Raw genomic sequence first — 14,483 nt, 5'->3', positions numbered from 1 at the left:
TTACAGACCTTCTTGGGCCAGATGATGACGCAGGCTCAACACTTCCTGCCTTAGCTGCTATTGTGCTTTTGCCAGAACCAGCCGATGCACCACCACCATATGCACCATCTGCATGTACCAGCTGCGCCCCCCTGCCCACGTCCGCGGACTCTTCCATCATACTTCCTCATGTTTGTGAAAATGTACCAAAAATACCAGCAGAGAGATGGTACTGTATGAGGAGCGTCCAGCTGTGTAAGGTGTATGAAAAAAATTAAATCTACGTATATATTTTGTTAGTCACAGACGCTCTCACAGTATGTATTGGACCATAATCCAACAAGCAGATATACGGAACTGTATAAGAAGTGTACAGCTGTATACGTTTTTTGTGTAACTAACAATCTCCGTATATGTATTTACGGAGTGTCACACACAGCTGACTCTGTATAGATGTTACTGTAATGCGAACGGCAGATAGACAATACTGTTTGAGAATCAGACAGCTCTATATGGTGTCTGTATGGAAAATTGTCAATCTCTGTCTATTTCTATAGGGACTGACACACGCTGTTTCTGTCTAGTTTTCACCGTGGTCAAACAGCAGATATTCGAAACTGTTTGAAAAGCGGACAGCACTCTAAGGTGTAGGTCTGGAAAAACGGACAAACGCCTCGGCTTTTTCTTCCAGAGTCACACCCAGATAGCTTCTATTTGACCGTGATACCCGCCAGTACACGGTAGTGTGTGAGTAGCGTACACCGCTATATGGTGTCTGTATGGAAAATTGTCAATCTCCGTCTATTTCTATTGGGACTGACACACGCTGTTTCTGTCTAGTTTTCACCGTAGTCAAACAGCAGATATACGAAACTGTTTGAAAAGCGGACAGCACTCTAAGTTGTAGGTCTGGAAAAACGGAAAACTCCTCTGCTTTTAACACACAGATAGCTTCTCTTTGTCTGTGATACCAGCTGGTACACGGTAGTGTGTGAGGAGCGTACACCGCTATACGGTCTGTGAAAAAATGAACACTCAGTAACTCGCCAGGACAAAATAACAAAAGTTGGAGTGCTTTGAAAAAAGCAGTTTGAACACCAGAGTGCACACAGCAATGCAGCTAGCAGGTAGCCTTACAATGCAGCCTAATCACCACCAGCGCTGCTGCACAAAAGCAAATATCCTCCCCTTTCACTGCACACTATCTGTACAGTGAAAAGCGCTATCAGCAGAAGCAGTTTTTTTTTCTTCTTCCCTGCCTAACGCTCTCCCTATTCAGAATCAGCAGCAGCACTTCTCCCTATTCTAAGATCGGCAGAAGTAAGATGGAGGTCGGCGGTCACAGCCTTATATACCCACTGTGATGCCACACAAAGCCAGCCAATCACTTCAATGCCCTTCTCTAAGATGGTAGTGGCCGCTGCCTATGTCATCGCGTTGCCCACAGTGTGTGTCCTCCATCATTGGCTGAAAAAAGGCGCTGAAAGCATCATTTGAAACGCGACTTTGGCGCTCGGGTGGCCGACATCATGGCCGACCTCACGCTATGGTCGGGTTTCGTTTCATGAAAGTCGGCGATTTTTGAAATTGACCGACCCGTTTCGCTCAACTCTAGTCATAAGTGTAAATTATGGGAATAAGACTTTAAGTATTTACATGATAATTAGAGATTAGCGGGTCGATTTCTGGTACTCCACCGGCCAGGTCAGTCTCTGGTGTCTAGATGGGAGGCTCGGTAATCTCTTAACTTCTGGAATCCCTGGGACAATTTTTGATTAGCCGGGCTAGCTCAACATCATCATTGCAGAGTGCTTGGGATCTCAGAAGGTAAGAGATTCACAAGCCTTTCATTCAGACTTCTGAAAAGGCCAATGATTGGAGTCCCGCATATCGATTCACCCATTTCTAATGATAAGCATTTTTTAGGCTATGGTCACATAACCGTATTTTCTCTCATCCCAGAAAATAGGTTATGCTAATCACACTCTGATCAGACTCTGAAAAAAGTCTCCATCTTCTCCATTCTATCAGTCTGAGTGAGGTCCTGTTCTTTTTCACGGGCAGTGGCTGAACACTTTCACAGTATTTACTTATGCTGTGAATCTCTATGAACACCTAGGAATAACTATGTTTTAAAAGTTATAGATAATGCAGAACTTTTTATATGTGAAATTTAGATCCATTTGAGTTGGAAATGAAATAAACTACTTTTATTGAGCAAATTGGTCTTTACTTAATTCAGTTACTTGAAATATTTCATTACGGCCTTCAAGGTCTTCTCCACACAGCTCATCTCCGTGTGACAAAGCAGGGCTTGTTAAATCAGGCTTTCAGGTGGCAGATGTTCAGGTAATTTGGTAATGAACAATGAGCTGGTCAGATACATCGTGCACATGAATGAGGTACAGCTGGCGTACACGCTGCTCAATATACGCTTACGTGTAGCTGCCATGAAGATAAGGGTCAAGCCTTTCATAATTGGGCTCTGTGCATTTACGATGATGTTATGATCTGCATAAAACATAACAAGAGGTTATCCCTCTCTTTATGGCGTAGAAAAAAAGCCCTTAGTTGGCCGTTGAAGCTGACACGCTTTTTTATCATATTGTAGAGCACATCTCATCATTGTGCTTAAGGTCATGGAAATGAACAGGGGATGTCATTTGTAATGTATTAATGAAACAGAGAAGAATTTATTTATGGGTTTCAATTATCATTCAAAAGAAAACTTAATTATGGTTCAGGGACTTGTATTTCCCCCTTTCACAGTGTAAAATTAACCATTTTTTATATCATCGCTGTCTCCAACTGTACATGTTGAGATGCTCAGCTTTCGGTATTATAGAACCTGGGTGATGAAGTAAATATATTGTGAGATTCATGTGGGAATAGTGGATGAGGGCAGGTATATCTCACCCAGATTCCTTTCCTATGTGGCCTAGTCTGGTCAGTATCGCACCTGCTTGCTAATGAATAATGGGAGGCGGATATAAAAGGATGCCAGGTGGTTGTGTGAGTGTCTCAGCCTGGGAACACAGAGAGCCTGTCTGTGTGAGAGACACACGTGAGTGAAAGCAGTGCCCACTGCAACTGTGGTTTGGCTGGACGGGAGAAGCCCGCCAGTTGGTAGTTAGGTTGTACTTTGTTTAGTTAGTGCCGGACAGGCAAGGATTTGTTTTATGTTTTATTTCTTTATGCATTGCTTTCACCATTAATAAACCTGACCCAGTGTCAGTTATACCCGAATCCCAGCTTTGCGCCTGAGTTTCATGCTGAACGCACGTGACCTTTGACCCCAGCAAAGGCGATCCCGGAGTATTTTATCACATTGTGGTGGAGAATGCAGGCAGTCCCGTTTTCCTCCCCCACTGTCTTAGGGATTTTTCCATCTCCCCTACTCCCTGGAACAGTCTTACCGGTTCCACGTGGAGACGATGAAGAACGAGGTGGGGTAGCGTCGTCTCGGAGTCCTTCCGCCACGTTTGAACGGACGGCGGTGCGAGAAAAATGGCCGTTTCTCTCTGGTGAAGGCCAGTCTGGTGTCAGCCCCGACTGGACCAGCAGACAAATTTTCTGTAACGTGTGTGCATGGAGACACCTGTTCGTACCTCACCACGGTCATATGCATTACTACTTTCTATGGGTCTGTGCAACTTTATGGGACTCGTCCCGGCTGTCATGATCCAGGACGGGATTTCGCTTTGACCCGTCCTGGTTAGACTATGGGTTAATTGTGCTGCCTCTCTCTGGCAGCAGGAGGCTATTTAGTGTTCACTGGACCTGGGTCCGGTGTCAGTTATACTCCTGCCCTCGGCTGAGTTAAGTGACCTCTTGTATACGTGTGCCTTGTGCCTGATATCTTGCTTGCTTGTTCCGTTGTGATCTGGTTCTGTCCCTGTTACGAGTTCTGCCTGACCCTCTTGTACTGCGCTACCTCCCGTGTATGACTCTCTGCTTTTGACCCGACTTCTCTCCGCTTGCCCCCTTGGTACCAAGTCGCCCTCTTGTGTATGACCTTTGGCTCTGTCTGACTACCCGTCTGTTTGTCCCTCTGTACCTCGTTTGCCCGTACTGCTGTGACCTCTGTTTTGCCTGACTCTGAGTTGTTGTGTGGTGTCCTGTCCTATCTGAATACAGGACGCTAAGCCCCGCCCCCTTGCAGTCACATGACCATAGGTCCCGTGCACATTATTCAGTTTCAGTGTCCGCAGGTCCTATGCCTCTTTACCTTCCAGCGCTGACTGGACCCTGACACTAATAGCCTGAAGCACGCATGGTCACCTCTGCTGCCCTGCTCCACAGGTATCTTTTAGCACTGCTTCTGTACTCAGGACACGCGCACTGGCTCTATGAGCAAGTGCAGTGCGGTGTCTCTGACACCGGCGTTATTGCATGATGTTATCCTGGGCCGGGATTTTCCCCACTTCTGGCAATTGTGGGAGAATCAGTTGATACCCCAGGGTAATAGTGTACATGATTCTTCTCCCAGGGCGCGTGTGGGTCCCGAACCCCTGGAAGAGGTCTCCCCGGAAGACTCGGGGGAAGAGTCTGCTGGAAATGACCTGCAGTTCCCGTTTTCGGTCATGGCGGGCAATGTGATAAAATACTCCGGGATCGCCTTTGCTGGGGTCAAAGGTCACGTGCGTTCAGCATGAAACTCAGGCGCAAAGCTGGGATTCGGGTATAACTGACACTGGGTCAGGTTTATTAATGGTGAAAGCAATGCATAAAGAAATAAAACATAAAACAAATCCTTGCCTGTCCGGCACTAACTAAACAAAGTACAACCTAACTACCAACTGGCGGGCTTCTTCCGTCCAGCCAAACCACAGTTGCAGTGGGCACTGCTTTCACTCACATGTGTCTCTCACACAGACAGGCTCTCTGTGTTCCTAGGCTGAGACATTAACACAACCACCTGGCATCCTTTTATATCCACCTCCCATTATTCATTAGCAAGCAGGTGCGATACTGACCAGACTAGGCCACATAGGAAAGGAATCTGGGCGAGATATACCTGCCCTCATCCACTATTCCCACATGATTCTCACAATATATTAATGCTTAAATGTTCCATTCTACAGTATACATATACAGCCTTGAATACACAGTGGACAAGATCTAGTTGATGTTCTGTCATTTCATAATCTGTATTATAATTATATCTGGGTTATGGTCAGACCCTAAAGGTGTATTCTTATATGCTGTTTTTATGGAGTTTTTCTTCCATGGCCGCACAAAACCCACTCATACAAATAACAGGCTTGACACAAATATTGGCAGAAATGGCCGTGTTGTTTATTAGGGTTACATAAATAACTTTTAATAAATTAACTCGATAAATAAATACCACCATAAATAACCATACTCCAAGGACCAACACAATCCACCCAATACCTGGGCGATTTCCCCACAAAAAACAACACGGCTAAAAATAAAAAATTTAAAATTAGGGGAGGGTGGGAGGGATCTTCTTTCTTCAACGCTGACGTAATGCTCCCCAGAGATAAGAATGGGCTATTAATAGAAAACACACTGAGCCCGCCAAATTATAACAGCCAATCAGTATGCAAATAAAATTGGGCACCAAGAACCGGTAAACACCGGTTCCAGCTCGTTTACAGTGACATAGCTTCAGTGACTGACTCCACTTGACCTCAAATTGACCTCATTAAAAACCCCATAACAATAGAGAGCTACCAAAACGGGGTCTATGCGGCCACGAGTCCCCCTCTTTATTGTTCTTTGGCCAGCGGGGTGGGGCGCTAACATTATTATGGCACAGTTATTATTAAGGGGAACATGTCACATGAAAAAAAGCTATTAAAATGCCAATATGGGGTTAATATGCAAGTTAATAGCATTCTGAACCTGCCTTGTGCCTGCACTTAGAGCCCTTCTACTGGCAGGAAATAGAGTTTATTACCCTGGCAGTGTTCGGCATACAGTCATAGAGCCGGCGCGGGTTCAGTTACCACTCTGTGTATAGAGAGTGGCATCTGTAACCACGTCCCCTGCATTGACTGACAGCAGGATCGGCATTAGAGCCGGCTGTGAGTGAGTGCAGGGGGTGTGGTTACAGACGCCACTCTCTATACACAGTGGTAACTGAATCCGCACCAGCACCGCCTCTATGACTGAACACTGAGCGGTGTCGGGGGGAATAAAGTTTACTTCCTCTCGACAGCAGGGTACTTAGGGTGTGCGCACACATTGTGGATTCTGCTGCAGAATTTTGTCTAAATCCGCAGGTCAAAAGACTTGCAGTTTATCTGCGGATTTTCTGCGGATTAGCCTGCGGTTTTCCCCTGCGGTTTGACACCTGTCATGGAGCAGGTGCCAAACCGCTGCAGAATCCGCACAAAGAAGTGACATGCTGCGGATTTAAAACCACAACAAATCCGTGCGGAAAATTCCACATCGTGGGCACTGCGTTTTTCATTTTGCATTGCCTTTAATTGTACTGTACACCGCAGCAGAAAGTGCTGCGGATCCGCAGGGCCAAATCCGCTGCAGATCCGCAGCAGAATCCGCATTGTGTGCACACATCCTAAAAGTGGGCACCTGGCAGGTTCAGAATGCTACTAACCTGCAGATTAACCCCAAATATGTAAGTTCATAGCAATTTTTCATGTGACAGGTTCCCTGTAGAATTGGGACACCCATAGAAAACAAATATTAAAACGCTTTGGACTAGGCAATCTTCTTGGACTATTTTGTGCAGCAACACTAAACACGGGATTAAAATTGACCTCTTTTTTTAAACATTTTGCTACTTGTCAAGTAGTCATGTTGAAATCATAAAGTGAATGTATAATCAGAAAATAACCTGTTTCAATCATGATTTTATGAAAAACAGATTTTTCTGCAGTTTCTGGTGATTTTTTGTTATTTTCCATGTCATTATCTAGATTTAAGAAAAATGAAATATTGTAGTATGTATTGTATTGGACACACGGAGCATACACGGATGACACACCGATGGTAAAAACAGGTACTCAGAGTATACACGTATGATACAGTGATGGTAAAAAGGGACAGACGGAGCATATACTGATGACACACTGATAGTAAAAAGTGACACACAAGGAGCATACACTGATGACACACTGATGGTAAAAACGGGCACATGGAGCATATATGGATGACATACTAATATAAAACAGGCACACGGAGCATACACTGATGACACACTGATGGTAAAATGGGACACACAGAGCATACACTGATGACACACTGATGGTAAAAACGGGCACATGGAGCATATATGGATGACACACTAATATAAAACAGGCACATGGAGCATACACTGATGACACACTGATGGTAAAAACGGGCACATGGAGCATATATGGATGACATACTAATATAAAACAGGCACACGGAGCATACACTGATGACACACTGATGGTAAAATGGGACACACGGAGCATACACTGATGACACACTGATGGTAAAAACGGGCACATGGAGCATACACTGATGACACACTGATGGTAAAAACGGGCACATGGAGCATATATGGATGACATACTAATATAAAACAGGCACACGGAGCATACACTGATGACACACTGATGGTAAAAATGGACTCACAGAGCATACACATGACACACTGATGGTAAAAAAGGGACATACAGAGCATACATGGATGACACACTGATGGTAAAAACAGACTCACTGGGCATATATGGATGACACACTGAAGGTAAAAGCGGACACACAGTGTACACATGGATGACACACTGATCCAAAACATTGATGACATCTGCACCATTTTTTCACGTACGTGTTTCAAGGGATGTGTGAATGAGGCCTTAGTTTAATGTCTACCTCTTAGTATACTACCATTAGACACCTCATTTTACCCTGCTTCCCAAATTAGATATGATAATCTTCTGTAGTTTCTTATTTACATCCTTGACCTTGCCATTTTCTTAAGAGGAACCAGTGGACAGGTATTAGTACCTCAACTGACCTGATCTGTGTTAAATTGCTGTAATGCAGATTAAATCTATACTTTTGTTTTTCAGTTCTTTATTCCATTCCCGAGTAATCGCTTTTCCAGTTTTTATGTAAATGAGCCAACATGCAGGTGGCTTGGCCGTCACTCACACCTCTGCGGACTCTCTTTGTCTTCTTCACCCACCCACTGCTGTCCTATGGTCACTGAATGACTGGTCACTCCTGTCTGAGTGACCTGCCTCCCCTCCAGAGATCTTGCGCAGACTTAATCATTCCCTGGGGCGGCGCATGTGCTGATCTATAGTCCCACTCTCAAAAATGAATCAGGACTTCATTTAGCATGCACCACCCCAGGGAATGACGGCGTTTGTGCGAGATCTCCGGCAGAGGAGGGAGGTTAGTCAGACAAGAGTGGCTAATCATTCAGAAAACGGAAAAACTGTCATTGGAGGGTCAAGCCGCCTGCAATTGTGGCTCATATACATAAAAATTGAAAAGGCAATTACTCGGAATTAAAAAAAAGGATTTAAAAAACAAAAGTTCACATTTAATCTATATTACAGAGACCTAACACAGATTACTTTAATTGGAGGTGATAAAATCTGTGAACAGATTCCCTTTATCTAAAATAATCACACAGGTTTATATGTTATTTCTCCATAAATACCAAAAAAATACAAATATTATAATAAAAGAATAATTTAAGCAAAAATGCATAAAATTTACCTATTACTTCTTCATTTTTTTTCTTAAAGCCGGGCAACAACATACCCTTACACAGAAACTCAGATGTACAGCCAAAACACTGGGGGAAATTACTTTGACACCCAAGGTGGATCTGCGCAGGTGACAACTGTGGTCTCATCTCACAACATGGTCGGCACTGGAGCTATTCAGATGGGAGTCTCTGGAGGGCAAATCATTAGCAGCTCTGGTGGAACCTACCTGATTGGCAACTCCATGGAAAACTCAGGCCATTCTGTGAGTCACACAACTCGTGCCTCTCCAGCAACAGTAAGTGTTTTCTACAACTGCTTTTACTGAAGATTCAGGTGTGAACAGACCATTGACCTTCTCCTTGGCAACTAGGAGTGTCAGAATCGTCTGTATCTTGTTCGCTATGCATTTCCTTCTGATAGCTAATGAGCTCACATCATTCTTCCTTGGTAATTGTTATCAAGTGCTTGTCACCTTGGAGCTACTTGTCACGTTGCACTAAATAAAGAAATAAATACTGCTCGAAATATAATAAATTGATTATATTTATCTGCGACTGTTTTTCTTTTCCAATTTACCATCATTATATTTTGCTCAGATTTAAGAATACTTTAATATTTTCTGTGACTTTGATAAATTAGGTGCATATAGAAGCATGTGCAGAAGTGACGGGTTGTAAGCGCAGTACTGATTATAGTTCAAATAGATATCAGAAGCGAAAACGTGTGATCATTAGTCGGAAGCAATAAGATAGAAAATCGGTAGTTATAAAAATTAAAAAGTGAGGGATGCAAAAAGATAAGCAGAGTAGAAGCTGCTGATCTCAGAGATAAGATGTTTTCTGGTTATTTGATTTATTATTTTCATTGTAAAATAAAATGTTTCAGCGCTACCAGTACTTGTAGAGAAAGCCTGTGAGTCCTTCTTGCCCCGTCCACATGCAGATGATTGACAGTTTTTCCTGTTTGAGTTTTTATACAGGGAGAACTGTGGGGTAAGTAGGGCTCACATTCTTTTTCTATGAACTCCGGTAGCATTAAAGAGGTCCAATCACCAGATTAAAAGTGGGCAGATTTTGCTCTAAATTTTATTCATGCTGCTCTTCTGAGTAATTTGTGTTTATTTTTTCTCTTTTTAAATCCACTCTATGGTTCCAAAGATCTGGCCTTTCATTTTGTGCAAATTTTTATGGTTTCTAATAAGGGTGCTTACCTTACAGGATTCTTTGTCCATACACCCTTGAATAAAAAAAACTTAAAAAATATCAATGAATGAAAAGGTTCATATCTTTAGAACCGTATGGCTGACTAAAAAAATGGAAAAAAAACCCAGAATATTCAGGAATAAAATAATAACAAAAATTGACCCTTTTGATCTTATGACAGATCCTCTTTAAGACAGCTTTTTTACATGGCAATACTGTCTTAAATACCATATATCCCTATGCTTCTCTAAGATAGAGGAACCTAGCGAAACAGCAGATTTGTCTTAATGAGTGGTTCTTTAATAACATTTAAATAGGAGGATGCGTAATCCAAATTGAACTTTGTGTTAATAATGTCATTGGTGATACTGTGTGTAAAATTATCAATAATGTCTCTGATACAATAGACAGGCTGAAGCTATATGTCAGCTCATGTGTTCTATTTTTTTTTATTTAATAATAAAAAAATAAAAAATAGATGTAAGTGCAGGTCAAATAGTAGGACACATTTAACTTTAAAGGGGTTATCCGGCTTAGGCTACATGTCTGCAGTCACTCTACATGACTGTAGACTTGTGAATTCTCACGCCGCATGCACTGCACACTGTGAGGACTCGCCAGAACAGGTGGGCATGTAACCACAAGAATGTGATATACATACCTGCTGTCACAAAACAGCTGAGTGACCTGGGACCAGTGTTTCGTTTCCTGGCCCTAACACTAGGGAGCGCCCTAGCTTACCCTGTTCCCTGGGATACTTCAGATGGTGAAGATGCCGGGGCCTCCACCCTTACCTTATCTCCTAAGTTAGTCCTTCATCTGTCCCCTTCAACCACCCAGGGAAGCAGGGTCGCTACTGTGCATTACAGTACACCAACCCAAAAAACAGGGCAACAAAGACAAGGGAAACTGAAAGCTCCACACATACAAAATATTCACTCACATATAACAGAGTAATCCACCAGAGTGTACAGGAAGGGGAAGAAAGCAAAACAGGGAAGGATAAGGGATTACCAAGTGTACAAACCACACAACTGTCGCTTCTAACTCCTCCAGCTCTGCTTCTCAAACAAACTTATGTCCCTCCTATTGTCATGCAGCAAGTGCTAACTCTGACAAGGACTATGTAATAGAGCCCAGATTTTATAGGGAAAAGGAGTGGCTAGCCGAGCACAGCTGAACACAGGAATTTCCAACATGGCTGATTAACTCCTTTTCTGCTGGAAGAAATCACCATGTTTAATAAACTGGAGAAGTGCTTCTTCTCAGTGGCGGAATAGGAGCTGCGGTCTTCTGACTACTCTCCGTTGTGGTAACCCCTTGACACATGCGGTCACAGGCCGACTAGATGGGTGCAGCCTCTCTCAATGCAAGTGTATTGGGTGATGCCAGGCACAGTTTAGCTGGAATGTGGACAGAAGCAAAATGCATATTTGCAGTCACATGGCGTGATGTGAAGATTCACAAGTCTGCAGTCACATAGAGTGACTGCAGATTTGTAGCTTAAGGCCAGACAACCCCTTTAACACATAACATTGGATTAAAAATATAATATTTTGCCAACACAATGCCAGTGTCTGTTAAACTAGATCTAATTACATAGCAGTGCCACTGGTACAAGAGTGCCCACACAAATGTACCTGTCAAGAAATTGCCCATACACATGTACCAGCTAGAGAAATTCCCATACAAATGTGGCACAGTCATTTCATATAATGGCATATCACTTCATGTGCTCTATTGCCCGGCATTGCCGCCATTCAGCAGCCATCCTGTGCCTATGTCTACAGTCAGAGATCTGCACTGGATAAAAGCAAATTCTTATCAGTTCTTTAGCATTCCTGAACTAAATCCTAGGGTTAGGTGGTCAGAAATCCCATAATATAAGCCTGAAAGACCCTTATGTATCCCACACCCTAGTCTATCCCCCTCAGCTCAATTTTATGTAGTTCTGTGCTTGTATATTTTTATGCTCAATTACTGGACCGCTGCCTCCACTTTTATCTAATGTATTATAGTTTGTTCTTGCTAGTTTAGATATAATTGGATAATATGAGCAGTAAAATTATTCACCCAACTATGATTTGTACAATAACACGGCTCTGTCTTCCACGCATTCTTGATCACTTTTTCTCACATCACTATTTATTCCAGCTTCTCACCTTTAAGCCTGAGATATGCTTAATTGGAACATTTTCTACATACTATTAAATGATATCAAAATTTCCAAATGATCTCGATCACTTGCTACCCATCACGCTGTGATGCTGCCCTTCATTTTTTTCCTTCTGTACAGCAGAAGGTTAAATAAAGGATTATTGGATGTAAAAGGTCACATACCCAATTGATAGTGAAATGAAATGAATTATGTTGTTGGTGTAATGAAAAAGAATCTTTATAGATGAATGCATCACTGAAGAAATATGCAGACTTATTACCCTGGAACCTAATTATGCCAAGGTTTAGCTCAAAATGTTCTCATCTTTTTATTTCCCTGTTATTATTTTACCAGTCTAAGGTTAGGTCGACTGCTTTTGAAAGTTATTATAAATCTTACATTCACAGAGGCAATCACATTTGCCAGCTATTGACATTAAAAGTTGTGCAAAACTAGCAGTGAATCTCATACTATATGTCTAATTCTTTAATGTAATAATCTGACCAGTTCTCTAATATACCTCAATTAAAAATTCCCTACCGTTCCCTCTCTTTTGTCCTCAAGTGCTTGGGGGCTGCTGTCACTCCCACAGCTTACTTTTCTACCCTGAAATAAAGCATCATCAGCGTGTACCTCTGTGATCAATTACCGCAGCTTTTTTCACCACCATCCCTTGATGACATTTTTTTCAGTAGCAGTGAAAACAGTTTCTGCCATACCGTCATGCTTCTTCCGTCGTCCCACATCTTCATTCCCTACCGCTTCTGTTGTCGCCAGCTCGTTCACTGAAATGAGATGTCATCAGGGGATGGTGATAGAAGCAGGATGAGTGGCTGCTTCTGTAACTGCCATGAAATTACGGTAATCATCATCAGGTGGCTGCGCTGCTGTCACTTACCATGCTTCTATCTCCACCTCACATTTCGTTTCAGTGCATGGCAGGGACAGAAGGTGACAGAGGAAGAAGGGTAGCTTAATAGATGACACTGTAACTTGTCCTTCACCACTACTGAAACGGGGGATGGCCATAAAAGAAAAAGTAGTAAGTAACCACAGCACCACACCAAATGATGCTTTGTTTCAGGGCAGAAAAGGAAGCAGTGGGAATCATAGCATCCCCAGCCCCCTGATGACGATCTATTTGAGAATACCAAATGCCTACTGGGAGAATCAAAAGAATCATCATTATAAGTAAAAAAAAAAATGCAATCAGAAAGTAAGAGTTGAAAGTGAACGATAGTGAATTTTTTTTTGTAGTGCATTAGAGAGGGGTTAGGAATAGCTGGAAATATAGTATGAAGTCCATTGTAAGTTTTGGACAACCCCTTTAAGACGAAACTTAATATTTAGTTGCCACAGTATTGTTTTAGGAATGTAAAAAAATTGTGCCCAGGAATATCTGAAAGGGAACGTCTATTTTTAAATCACATTTTAAAGTGTATCACTATAAATCTACTTAAACATATTCATCAAAGAGGTCATCCATTTCCTGTAGTTGCTTCAGCTTTCCTCACAAACTCACCAGCACTTCTGTCCATACAATAGCCACTGATAGAGGAGCATGTGACCAGACAGGACCGTCAGCCTCTTCCAATCGTAAAACACCTCATTGGGAAGCTGCTTTGCTATTGGAGGAGGCTGATAGACTGATCTGATCACATGTTCTTTCACCAGCAGCCATTTTATGGACAGAAATGTTGGTCCGTTTGTGAACAAAGTTAAACTAACAAAAGAAAGTGGTCGACCTCTTTAAGTACGGTAACTTTGTAAATACCTTGAATTTCTTATCTTGCAGTGGTACTGTGTTACAGAATACAAGATAACTCAGAACTGTACGATTCTTCTGGTTGCCAATAGAAACAAACAAACTCGTCACACATCTAATAATATAGTAGGACCGTTAGTTCTCCCTACATTAAAAAAGATGTCCCAGCAAAATGTTTATTTCGTAAGCTCTCACAATTACCTATAACAATTAAAATACTTACCAATTGATGTCTTCCCAGGCAAACAGCGCCGCTCTGGTCCTCTTCTGGGTAACAAGAGTGCTCCTCTCCTTAGCTGACTCACAACAGACCAATGTGTGGGCCGGTGCTAACGCCATTATTGTAAACTTATGGAGACTCAGAATAGTGTAATTGGACCGGGGCAGCTGACCAGAACCATACAAAAATCGGCATTTTTTCTTTGACTTTGGCCACTACACAGTGACTTGTTTCAGATACTTCTTTGAAATGCTGAAAATGTTATTTGATTTTACTTTTTTTCACATCATGCCTGTCTACATGAAAGCGCAAAAAAGTTGAAGGTATATGTTATGATAAAATAAGAATTAGTGGGAAACTCGCAAAAATTTGCCTACTTCTCAGCGTATTCCTATAGACTGAGACAGGACTCGCTATGTGGCAAAAACATATCATCTTATAATGATGGCAATACACATTGAATGTAATGCAGCCA

The 14,483-nt window shown here is 42.3% G+C and overlaps 1 protein-coding gene across 3 annotated transcripts in view; it reads left to right on the top strand.

Annotated features, from left to right (window-relative positions):
* Window positions 1-14,483, top strand: part of RFX3 (regulatory factor X3) — a 512,595-nt gene that overhangs the window by 332,427 nt on the left and 165,685 nt on the right. For all 3 annotated transcript variants that reach the window (XM_073542615.1, XM_073542614.1, XM_073542613.1), the window contains one exon: window positions 8,700-8,958. In XM_073542615.1, coding sequence (XP_073398716.1) covers window positions 8,700-8,958 — 259 coding nt within the window. The remainder of the gene's footprint in view (window positions 1-8,699; window positions 8,959-14,483) is intronic.

Source organism: Dendrobates tinctorius, unplaced genomic scaffold (genome assembly GCF_039654945.1).
Source record: "Dendrobates tinctorius isolate UK_male_01 unplaced genomic scaffold, ASM3965494v1 ptg000128l, whole genome shotgun sequence".
Taxonomy (NCBI): Eukaryota; Metazoa; Chordata; class Amphibia; order Anura; family Dendrobatidae; genus Dendrobates; species Dendrobates tinctorius.
Note: the sequence above shows the minus strand (reverse complement) of the source record. Positions and strands in the feature narration are given on the sequence as shown.